The following is a 12,443-nucleotide window of genomic DNA, read 5'->3' as shown; positions in this document are numbered from 1 at the left end:
GATGCTACTTATACACAATAGAGTACTATTCAGCTACAAAAATGGATGAGATCCTGTCATTTGCAACAACACAGATGCAACTGAAGGTCATTATGTTAAGTGAAATAAGCCAGGCACAGAAAGATAAACATCATATAGTCTCACTTATTTGTGGGATCTAAAAATTAAAACAATTGAACTCATGGAGATAGACAGTAGAAGGATGGTTACCAGAGGTTGGGAAGGGTGGTTGGGGAGGCGGGTAGTGTAGGGGGTATGGTTAAATACCAAAAAAAAAACCAAAAAAACAAAACAAAACAAAAAACAGAAAAAGTGAATAAAACCTAGTATTTGATAGTCAATAATAACTCAATTGTACATTTTAAACTGACAGAGGCTGGGCATGGCGGCTCATGCCTATAATCCCAGCACTTTGGGAGGCCAAGGCGAGCGAATCACTTGAGGCCAGGATTTCAAGACCAGCCTGGCCAACATGGCAAAATCCCTTCTCTACTAAAAATACAAAAAAAAAAAAAAAAAAAAAAAAATTAGCAGTGCATGGTGGCGCACACCTGTAGTCCCAGCTACTTGGGAGGCTGAGGCGGGAGAATGACTTGAACTCAGGAGGCAGAGGCTGCAATGAGCCGAGATCGCGCCACTGCACTCCAGCCTGTATGACAGACTAAAGACTGTCTCAAAAAATGAATAAATAGGCCAGGTGCGGTGACTCACGCCTGTAATCCCAGCACTTTGGGAGGCCAAGGTGCCAGATCAGCTGAGGTCAAGAGTTCGAGACCAGCCTGGCCGACATGGCAAAAACCCATCTCTACTAAAAATACAAAAACATTAGCTGGGCATGGTGGTGGGTGCCTGTAATCCCACCTACTTGGGAGGCTGAGGCAGGAGAATCTCTTGAACTCTGGAGGTAGAGGTTGCAGTGAGCTGAGATCACGCCATTGCACTCCAGCCTGGATGACAAGAGTGAAACTCCATCTCCAAAAATAAAAAAAATAAAAAATTAATTAAGATAACTAAAAGGGATTGTATGTAACACAAAGGATATATGCTTGAGAGAATGAATACCACGTTTTCCATGATGTGAGTATTATGCATTGCATGCCCATATCAAAACATCTCATAACCCTTATACATATATACACCTGCTCTGTACCTACAAAAATTAAAAATCAAAAAATTAAAATTAAAAATTTAAAAAATGTAGACATACATGAAATTTAAAAATGAGGCATCATTTTTCATTGTTGGAGCAGCAACCCTTTGCGAGGGTTGATCACCTCCAGGTCTGGTGAGGATGCTGAAGCCCAGCACCATACATTCCCTGTGCAGTATGAATGTTTGCTAACTTTCAGAAAAGTAATCTTGGCAGCAGTGCTGCCCAAAAGACACCCCAGATCACACAGGAATAGGCATAATATGATCCAAATTTTGTAGAATAAAAATGTCCAAATTTTTGACCGAAGAGAAAAATGCCAAAGAAGGCACACCTAATTGTTGAAATTGATGCGTCAGGGCAGGTGTAGATAAACTGTGGTCTGAAAGCTAAACCTGGCTGTCCCTTTTTTAATAGTCCATGAGCTAAGAATGATATTTATAACTTCTTAAGGGGTTAGTTACATTCTAAATGGTTATATAATTATCTACATGATATCCTTCATTTTGCCTCTTAGCCAGCAAAGCCTAAAATATTTATTAGACAGCCCTTTTGAGAAAAACTTTACCAATCCCTGCCTCAGAGGAATTTTAGTTTATTTTTTATTTATTTTTTTTTTAAATTTTACTTTAAGTTTTGGAATACATGTGCAGAACATGCAGGTTTGTAACATAGGTATACGTGTGCCATGGATATACGTATACCTGGTTTACGTATACGTATGGTTTGTTGTACCTATCAACCCATCATCTAGGTTTTAAGCCCTGAATGCATTAGGAATTTGTCCTAATGCTCTCCCTCCCCTTGCCCCTCACCCACTGACAAGCCCTGGTGTGTGATGTTCCTCTCCCCGTGTCCATGTGTTCTCTTTGTTCAACTCCCACTTATGAGTGTGAACGTGTAGTCATTGGTTTTCCGTTGCTGTGTTAGTTTGCTAAGAATGATGGTTTCCAGCTTCATCCATGTCCCTGCAAAGGACATGAACTTGTTCTTTTTTATGGCTCCACAGTATTCCATGGTGTATATGTGCCACATATAGAGTCTTTATCTAGTCTATCATTGATGAGCATTTGGGTTGGTTCTAAGTCTTTGCTACTGTAAATAGTGCTGCAAAAAACATATGTGTGCAGGTGTCTTTATAGTAGAATGATTTATAATCCTTTGGATATATACCCAGTAAAGGATTGCTGGGTCAAATGGTATTTCTGGTTCTAGATCCGTGAGGAATCACAACACTGTCTTCCGCAATGGTTGAACTAATTTACACTCCCACTAACAGTGTAAAAGCATTCCTATTTCTCCACAGCCTCACCAGCATCTGTTGTTTCATGACTTTTTAATGATTGCCATTCTAATTGGCATTTCCTTTTACTTCTCTGTATTGTTTTGATTTTTGTAATAATCATGCATTACTTTTGCAGGTTTAAAGAGGATGGACAGGTAGACAGGTAAATAGGTAGATCAGTCACTTTGGGTGCTGTTGAAATGGATGTAAGGAGACAAAAGGAAACCAGGGACACCAGTTAGGAAGCCACTGTAACAATCCAGGTGAAAGGGAATAGTGCTTTGGAATAGATTGGGGGAAGCAGAGATGGAGACAGAGGGATAGATTTTTTGGTACCCTATGGGGGTCGCTGAGGGATTGAAAATAGATGGACACAGAAAGAAAGCAAAGATCATTCCTAGGTTTCATCCTTTAGTTAAGTGGTGCCAACTACTGAGATGGAGGGACTAGGGAGAGGATATTGGAGAGTAAATCCCGAGCTCTATTTTGGGCTTGTTAAAGTTCTAAATGAAATTGTGTGAACTAAGCAGTTGGATATAGATGATTAGTGCTGCTCAGAATGTAGAGGGGGAGGCTGAGCAGGAAACACAAGTTTAAGAGTACTCATCATGCAGACGGTACTTAGAGCTATTTGGAAGCAATATAGAGAGAAAAGAGAAGGGGATCAAGAGTCTACCTGGTGACACAGCGCCCAACCCAGCTGCAGATCAAAGGCCTCATGCATGCCTGGGGTCTGCTCTCTGCGGACAGATGCCTCTGGTGCCACTGTCTACCTGCTTGGATTCCCTCAAATCATCTGTTCCAAAATTTCCTCTTCCCAAGGAACACTATAGCTTCATAATAGACACTGTCCCTTCCTCACAGTCCAAGCCCAAATGCTTGCTTTCTTGCTTGAACAACCAGCTACTATGGCTTCTCCTGGCTGGATAGTCCTCCTGGCATCTTGGTCTCTCAGTGGAGAGTTCAGTTCAGATCCCATTCCCTCCCAGTGTGCTCTGCCACAGTTCCAAGCCACGTAGAGTCCCCTTTCACTCATGCCATGCTTCTACTTGAAAATGCCAAGAAGGACTCACCAAGGAGCTGGTGTAGGTGGGATCTGAGGTGTCATCCTGGAGGTAGCGGGAGAGGCCAAAGTCGGACACCTTGCACACCAGGTTACTGTTGACCAGAATGTTCCTAGCAGCCAGGTCCCGGTGCACATAATTCATCTCGGCCAGGTACTTCATGCCAGCAGCAATGCCCCTGAGCATACCCACAAGCTGGATCACGGTGAACTGCCCATCATTTTGCTGTAATAAGACATAGAGGGCATTGGGATCAAGACAGGCTTCAGTGGTTAAGCAAAGGGAGAGATGCTGTGGCCCTGCTGCTTGTCAGCTTCCATCTGCTCCAGGCCAAGCCACATACTGCATCCTCCTGCCTCCCCCACTCCCATCCCCCATCCCTCTCCATGAATGCTTTGTTCTCTTCTCCTTGCCAAGCCCTGTCAATTTTGTCTCCAAATTACATCTCAAACCCATCTACTTCTTTCCATCTCCACTGCCGCCAGTCCAACCAAGTCGCTGCCATCCATCACCTATAACAGCCTCCTTGCCCGCCCCCCAATTCATTCTCTCCAGCCAGAGCCATCTTTTTAAGACATAAATCAGGCCATGTCAGTCCCCGGCTTAAAAATATCTAATAGCTTCCCATTGCGTTAAGGAAAAATCTCCAAACTCCTTAGCATGGTCCACGAGACCGCCTGGGATCAGCTACTGCCTTACCTTAGGCCACCATATCCATCACTAATGTACTAAAGCCACAGTGACTGGCACCCTTTCTTCTTTTCCAAGACAAACTCTTTCTGACTTAGGGCCCTTAACATGTACTATTTCCTCTGTTTTCCCTCCAACAATCGACATCTACTCGCCCTTCAGTTCTCCGCTTAAATATCACTTTCTTAGAGAGGGAACCCTTTAACTACCCACCTCCCTCAAATATGATTAGCACTTTCTGATGACAATGTTTAGTGTATGCTCTTAGTCTTCTTCTTAGCACATATCACAAGTTTGAATCATGTGCGTGTATCTGTCTGTCTGTCTGTCTCTTCTGCTTGATTTTATACTCTTTGAGGACAAGAACTCTGTCTTCTTTGGTCACCATAGTATTATCAGCGCTATAAACTTTAAGGTAGATAGAAAATCTTAATACACATAAGTTGAATGAATGATGAACACATCTTTTCCTCTTTCCAAAATCAAGCGTGTAAAGCACCTTCTCTGGGTAATCCCAGTGCTTTCTGCCTTTAGACTGGTATAACCACACCTTCCTCATAGGGGCTGTGGGTCAGGAGAACTTCATGCACAGCGTCTGGCACAGGGAACTCTCCTAGTGAATGGAAGCTGTTGTTGCTCTTCTTCATGGCAACCTGCAGTGCTGCCCTCTCTCCCATCATTTGTGGGCTCAGAGTTTCTTGGGTGGATGCCCTCCCTCTGTTAGACAACAGACTCTTCAGTGAATAAAACAGTGTCTTCCTCCTATCTCCCAAAGCTCCTGGGTCTTGACTTCGCACACACCAGTTAAATCAGTAGACCCTAGGCTATACTGCCAAGAACATATTTTCCCATCTAGTCCAGCCCCAAATGCTCCCCAAAGGGCTGAGAATTGTGTTCTATAAGTAGAGCACAGCCTAGTCATTAGAATGCTCTGACTGGAGGAGAGGTGGAAGCAGGACACCTGGGGTCTACTGTATTTACTGCTAAACACAGGTACTCGGCAAGGCAACCATGACCTGTGTCCCAGAGTCCTTATGTGAAATCCAGAAAGCATAGACAATGAGAAGAGCTCCCATCATTGAGCATCTACTGTATGCAAGATGTTACACAGTGCACTCACATGCATATGCTACTGCAAAAGCATTTCTATACAAAAATAAGCAAGGAAAAATAAAAGACCTATTATAAAAATACTCTACTTATGAGCAACAACAACAACAATCAAAAAGTCTAACAATGATTGCATGAATTGTTGGAAACTCTGTTCCTCATGTGAGATTGCAAGCCTGGATCCATGTTCTGGGGGTTATGCTCCTTGATCAATTGAAGGAATAGACTTTCTCCCCTCCTGGAGATGTCTGCCAGTAGAAGGGCCCCCAAACACACTGTGTTTGACACACTCCAAGTTCCAGGCTATTTCTAACTCTAACCTTAACCACCTCCCAACCTGCCCAGGAGAAGGGATGTATGCTTTCTCCACAACAGATTCTTCTAAGCAACTCAAAAAGAAAGTATAGAGCTACTTTTTGGAAATTCTGACTAGTTTTCAGCACACTGCCCATCTGTGAGAGCTGGATGTGCAGTGAGTGATGCGGATCTTCCTTCTCACTAATACACTTCAATCAACACCTTCTCAAGAAGTTAGCCAGGCTGTCGCTAGCACCAAGTGTTTTCTCCAAGCAGGTCTCTGTGGATTTGCCTCTTCAGAAAGCTGTCATGCAATCTCTGTATATTACAGAGGTGTATCTCAGCCACAAGTCACATGGCTTGCATTTTTTCAATTCAGTCTATTATTTCCTCTCTGTAAGTGTAGGCAACAGTGTCTACACATATGGAATGTCTCCCTAAAAAGATGGCATTTGGGGAGAGCACTGGGGTGGCTTAAACAACTTTGAGAAGAGTAATGTTGAAAGTGCATACAGCAATGTGTTTACGTTTTTGCTTTGTCATTTAAGTCTTCTTAGAGCTTATTTATTACATGATTTGTTTTAAAATTTAGATTAGTCATCCTTATAGTTTCTTGGGTCAAAAAAGACCAAGAAATGATTAAAGGTCCAGGCTTTGGAACCAGCAGACCTGATTTGGATCCAGGCTCTGCAGCTTAGTGGTTGTGTGGGCTTGGGCAAGTTATTTAACCTGCAGAGCAGTTATTTCCGCACCTATAACATGAGAACATGGTGTCCATTCTTCATAGGGTTCTGGTGAGACTAGAAGAGATAACACATATGAAAGGCCCTAGCTCAGTGCCTTGTGGGCCCTAAGATGGTAGCAGTGATCCCTGCTAATATCAGCAGAGCCTTAGTAACGGCTCACAATTCAGTTCCCCTGTACCTCAGATGTGCATGCTGAGAGAGACTGAGGACACCTGGGACCAGAACTCTGGTTCTTATAGCTTCCTGGGTGTGTGGGGGAAACATCCTGGGATCATTGTTCTTGGGGAGCCCAGTACTCAGCACATGCTGAGCTCAGTAGGTAACAGATACGCATCTGTAATTGTAGTAGATGGTTGGGACCTAATGATGCAGGCCTAAACTTCGGATCAATTAGTCACAAATGTGGGTAGCATCCGTCACTTGACTTATGAATGGCAAATAATACTTTACATGTTTTGATATGTTTTGATCCTTAAAATCGGTCCTGTGCAGTAGGCAAGGCAGGCAATATTATATTGTTTTCACAGACAACATAAAGGAGGTCCAGAAAATGTATGTGATCAGCCTTAAATCACAGTGTGGTTTTGAGTTATACCAGTAATCAAAGTTCAGAATGGTAAATCACTTCTCCACTGACAGCCCATCTCTGATCAACTGGTAATGGTGGCCTTAAATGCTGTGTGGAGAAAAAGGCTGTGCATCAGCTTTGCAGGGAGAAGAACCATGATGGATTAGTGATGCTAGTTTTATCTGGGTCTTCTAACTCCTGTCCCGTGCTTTTGCCATTGGAATGTGCTGACTCTGCAATGGGCAACATATTTTCTTTAGAATCTTCAAGAGAACCACATATCAAGATAGGTAGGGTCATGTCTGTTGAATTTGTAACCTTGGTGAAATTTAAAGATAAAAACATATTAAGATTTTTTTGGCATGTTTAACTGTTACATGCTCAGTAGATCGGTATAACTCTCCAAAAAGAACTTCCAGAGATATGAACAGTAGCATTCAAAGATGAACAAGACACACACACACACACAAAAACTAACTGATTTCTTGGTGACTTTGGGAAAGAATCTGGCTCCATGCTGAGCACATAGTAAAAGCATAGCACAGAGAAGAAATACAGGTCTAGGTGAGGTGATTTAAACCTTCCTCCCTTCATGCAGTGCTTTCTGCTGAAATTGCTTTTCTGCAAATGCACCGAAGCCACTTGCTGGTCCTTATATTAGACAGGAAGGATTTAGGTATTTCAACTTTCATTGATGAATCCACTTCAGGAAATGAAATCCTTATTTGATTTGTTCAAAGAAAATGAATCATAGATTTTTTTCTAACTGAAAGGGACCTTTTGAGCTCACCTAGCTCAATGCCTTTAGTTTATAAATTGGGAAATTGAGTTAACAGGTTTGCTCCAGGTCACAGGGTGACTCACAGCAGAAGCCAAAGCAGAACCTTGGTCTCAGGACTTCCAATCTGGTGTTCTCTTCGTGATTTCTGGGTTGCTATCTTCTAGCTGCAGCCCACGAATGAGCTTCTCTGATGAGAAATGTCCCCATTTGACATTACTCAGTGACTTTCAAGAGTCTTCCAGTTATGATTATCTGTGGAAGAACCAGCAGCAACCGCAAAGCCAAGCTTTAGGCAAGAAGGCCTTATGCAGCATGTCAAGAAGCATGTTAACTAAACCATGGGATACTGGCCACAGCTTCAGAAATTGTTCCTAATATTAGGGAAGAGCCACCAGGTTGAAGCCCTTGAATTTGAGTGTCAAGAAGGAAAAATTTACTTATGGATCTGTATGCTATATAATCCATGGCACAATAATTTTTAGAAAATTAGTAATAATGAACCATCTGCTGAATGTGTGGTTGAAGCATAATGGTATCTCTCACATGCTGATTCAGGGCTAGAACTGTAGCTACTCTCCAAAGACGCTATGACCAGGAGGAAAGGAGAAGTTGGAGGGGAGGAAACAGTTGCAGAAATTGAGGACTAATCCTTTTCCTTTCTTCTCTGAGTAGTGATCCTAAAATTATCCTACTTCCCAGAAGATGGACCCTGTAGAACTGAACTGATGACCTATTTTTCGATTTTATCAAGCAGCAGATACGTCAATTAATGTTGCTATGCTCCAGGGTTCGGTAGTAAGGCTGAAATTAGATTTATAGATTACCTGCCTCCATGCAGTGTGAGGAGTCAGAAACGCTTCATTTCCCTCTCTCCTCCTGGCACTGCCTGCTCCCACCACTCCTTTCTTACCATGCCTGCTCCTCTGTTTTCCCGTGCTCCTCTCTTGCCCCCAGGTTTTCTTCCCCTGCAAGCTCAGCTCATCATCATGAGAAATGCTGGTGTCCAACATGCCTCCGTGACCTGGGCCCCAAATGAAAACAGATCCTAGGAAGAACAGCAGTGTAGGGTTTTGATTTTCTGCCGGCTCCTGAGAATGAATCTCCCTGTTCTCCTGCATACTCCTGTGAGGGAGTGTGATCACAGTCCCCAAATCAAGCAGTGGCTCTCTCTGAAGTCCAATCAGTTGACTGGTAGGAAATAAATGACTCCCAAAAGGGTCTTGACAGTGGTTCCAGAAAATGCTTTTCCTTCTCACATTGCCTTTTATTCAAGTTTATTCAACTTTGCTTATTCAACTGTCTTCATGAGATCTCTGATCATAAATGAATGTCCCCAAGAAAGCATAGACACTGCCTTGCACTGACATGAGAGGTGTGGCAGCAAGGACAGTGAGAGATAATGTACACACAGGATGACTGGAGCTCTCATGCCACTCCCTAGCATTTTTGTTTGAGAAATAATTTTTCAGTCAACTAGCATTTACCAGGTGTGCACTGTGTTAGGTATTGGAGTTTCCAAATACAAAGCATGACCCCATACCCTCAAGGAGGTTGTCCTAGGGAAGGTACACGGGCCCAGTAATCTGCCTCAGTTGTTCCTCACCCCTGCACCCCCAGAAAAACAAACGCCACTACTGCCTAGTGACCCAGACTGGGCAAAAAGTATGTTCCTGTTGTACAAAGGTAGCTTCAGTAGTGTGCTTCTAGAAAAGTGCCCCAGCTACCCTTCCACACTACAGCCCCTAAGCTCTGTTTCTGAGTCCTGGAGTTACCATGTAGGGGTTGATAAATTACCAAACAGGTCCACACTTACTCTGGCCTTCACATACACTATTTTTGCTGTTCCATCAGCCTACCTGCCTGCTTCTCGCTTCTCTGACAAATTCATCTTCTCTAATCTCAGACAAATTCTGCCCCATCTTTGAAGCCTCCCCTGGATTCTGCAGGGAGATTTAAGAACTTCTTCACTTACTACATCTGTACTTAACTCATGGGGGAAAAAAGTTAAGATAGGCAAATGATTGCTAGAAGCATTGGGCACTAGCAGGAGTAGGGACTACATTGGTGGCAGGCTGTACTCTCTAAGATGAACATAACAAAAGCTCCCAGCTATCATGTGTAAGAAGACATTGAGTTGATGTCCCTTCATCAAAATGTGGGGCCTGTTTTCTCCCTTTGTATCTGGGCCTGTCACTATGTTGGAAATGACACTATGTGGCTTCCTAGCCTGGGTCACAAAAGTAACACAGATTGCCCATTCTTCTCTTGGGATGCTTTTTCTTGAGACCCAGCTTGCTCTAAGGCAGTCCAAGCAGGCCACCTAGAAAGGTGGCAGCTGACACTCAGCATTGACCACCTAATATATGAATGAAGGAGGCTTCGGACAATTCTAAGCCTCAGCCCTTGAGCTACTGCAACTGACTCCACATGGATCAGAGGTGTCCCTCCCAAATCTTGCCCAAATTGCAGATTCATGAGCAAAATACATTGTTGTTGTGCTAAGCCACTGAGGTCTTGGGGGTGATTTATTATGCAGCATTAAAGCAAGGTTTCCTTTATCTCTATAGGCACAGCATCCAGAATAGGGCCTGGCCAGAGCAGTGATCCCAGCAATGTGTCCATGAGTGACCCTTTAATCTGCAGCCACAGCTATTGTTTGGTTGCTGTGGTAATGTAGCCAGCTACTGGGTATCACCCTGAAGTTGTTGCTCAGAAGGCTCTGCCCATTCTTTGATGCTGCCCACTGGACCCTCTGCTCTCAGTTTCTGCTTCCTGGCTGAAGTTATCAGCTTCCACTCCCCAGACATCAGCATCATGGCCATTCTCACTCACCTCTAGGTGCTCAGTGATGGCCTACGGAAATGAAAACGGTTTCATTGTGGGCCTGGCTCTACTTTGGGCATATTCTGACAATGATCTTTTACAGGTCTCCCAGCCAAAGGCCTTCAGCAACTCCCCACTTCTGCTGCAAGTTGGTTGGGAATCTTCACCAACCACAGAAATACCCATGGATGCTTGTGACACAGGGTTCCCCTTCCCTACCCAGAATTGTCTCCTCAGAGGGCAGGTGGCCCAGGCATCAGAAAATGGCAACCCATTTTACTTCTGAACCTGTAAATGCAGAGAGCAGTCTGGGAGGGTGGCTGTGCTGGTGAAAGGCAGAGATGGCCGCGGATGTCTGCATGAATCACACAGGGCTATGCAGCAGCCAAAAGTCTCTTCAATCTCTGTGATTCATGCAGATGCCAATGGCCATTCTTTGCCCCTCTCTATTCATTTTATTCATCCAACAAGAATTTGTCAATGCCCTACTCTATGCCATCCTCCTCCTGAGGATCCCACAAGCACTGTTTTGTTCTCTTCTTTCAGCAACAAATCTCTGCTAACATCTCCAATGCCCATTCACACTGGATCAGGTTATTCTTGAATGGTAGGTTGTACTCATGGAACCCCTCTCCCCAGCTACCATTTGCCTGCATCCAAGTGCATCATCAAACCCCTGAGTTGCTCTTACCCTGAGGAAAGAATCCAATGCACCATTCTCCATGAACTCTGTGATGATCATGACAGGCCGACTCTTGGTGACCACACCCTCCAGGCGAATGATGTTGGGATGGTCGAACTGGCCCATGATGCTTGCCTCACTCAGAAAGTCCCGACGCTGCTTCTCCGAGTACCCTGCCTTCAGGGTCTTGATGGCTACGTAGATTTCCCTCTTGCCTGGCAGTTTCAAACGCCCCTTGTACACTTCTCCAAACTCCCCTGCAACAGCAAAAATATCATTAATATCCTCTTCCTTTTCAGTCTGTGGAACCAAGAGGGAAGGCATCTAATGGAGAACAATGGTGCTCCAAGTGGAATTGTGATTAAAGTGGCGGGAATTGAAACAGTCTTCTCTCACTGTAACTATATTGTTTTGGCTGTAACCAGTTCATGGCAAACACAAAAGGATTACTAAAGTACATGCCTTACCTTGATACTTAGAAATAGTTTGGGTAACTAAAGTGGAATTTCAGAATATATATGAGTTTGTTTCTCCCCACACTTAATTTTTCCATTGTGTCCCAGCTGAATAATGGAAATGAAATAGTCAGTTTCACTTTGGCAGGATCATGATTCATTTTGAGCAGATCCTGGTGCAAGAACATTCAAGGCATAGGGGGCATGTTCAGATACCTTGGCCCTCTGAATGAGATGTATACTGTTTATGTTCCTACACTGCTGGGAGAGCATTTGTGTTTACTGGGTGCCCCAGAAAACAGATACTGAGGAGTTAGGAAGGGAAGAGGTTCACTTGTGAAAGACAAAAGTGAGAGGAAGCAGGACTGGGCAGACAGCCCAAGACCACCACGCAGACCTGATGAAATCCCAGCTAACCCAAAAGGGAGAGCCAGAGCAGAGTTCCCATTGCAGAAGCAGCTTGGCCCTCACATCCCTGCCATGCCCAGTCACTGGCTGGGGGCTGCTGGGAAGAGCTGGGCCTCTGCAGGAAAGCCAGGGCTGACCCTGAAGGGGCTGCAGCTGGAGGCTGTCAGCTAACTGCACTTTTGGCAGATGAATAGCAAGTTATTTCTCCAAACAGGCATGAGCTGCACACCTCCATGCATGCCACAACGTTGACACATTTTCACAGTAAAGTCACCAACAGTAAAAACAATTATGGTGACACTACTTCATAGCTGCCTAAAAAAAAAAAAATCTGTTGAATCCTGTTTAACATGCTTTCAAAAGTTTTTTATGATTTAACTTGGC

At 43.9% G+C, this 12,443-nt stretch overlaps 1 protein-coding gene across 1 annotated transcript in view; it reads right to left on the bottom strand.

Moving 5' to 3' along the window:
- Window positions 1-12,443, bottom strand: part of EPHB1 (EPH receptor B1) — a 445,762-nt gene that overhangs the window by 49,629 nt on the left and 383,690 nt on the right. Inside the window, exons 11-12 of the mRNA XM_010364833.2 lie at window positions 11,206-11,453; window positions 3,509-3,724 (exon numbers count right to left, since the gene is read on the bottom strand). Of these exons, the coding sequence (XP_010363135.1) occupies window positions 3,509-3,724; window positions 11,206-11,453 (464 nt within the window). The remainder of the gene's footprint in view (window positions 1-3,508; window positions 3,725-11,205; window positions 11,454-12,443) is intronic.

The sequence above is a fragment of the Rhinopithecus roxellana genome, chromosome 1 (assembly GCF_007565055.1).
Source record: "Rhinopithecus roxellana isolate Shanxi Qingling chromosome 1, ASM756505v1, whole genome shotgun sequence".
Lineage (NCBI taxonomy): Eukaryota > Metazoa > Chordata > Mammalia > Primates > Cercopithecidae > Rhinopithecus > Rhinopithecus roxellana.
Note: the sequence above shows the minus strand (reverse complement) of the source record. Positions and strands in the feature narration are given on the sequence as shown.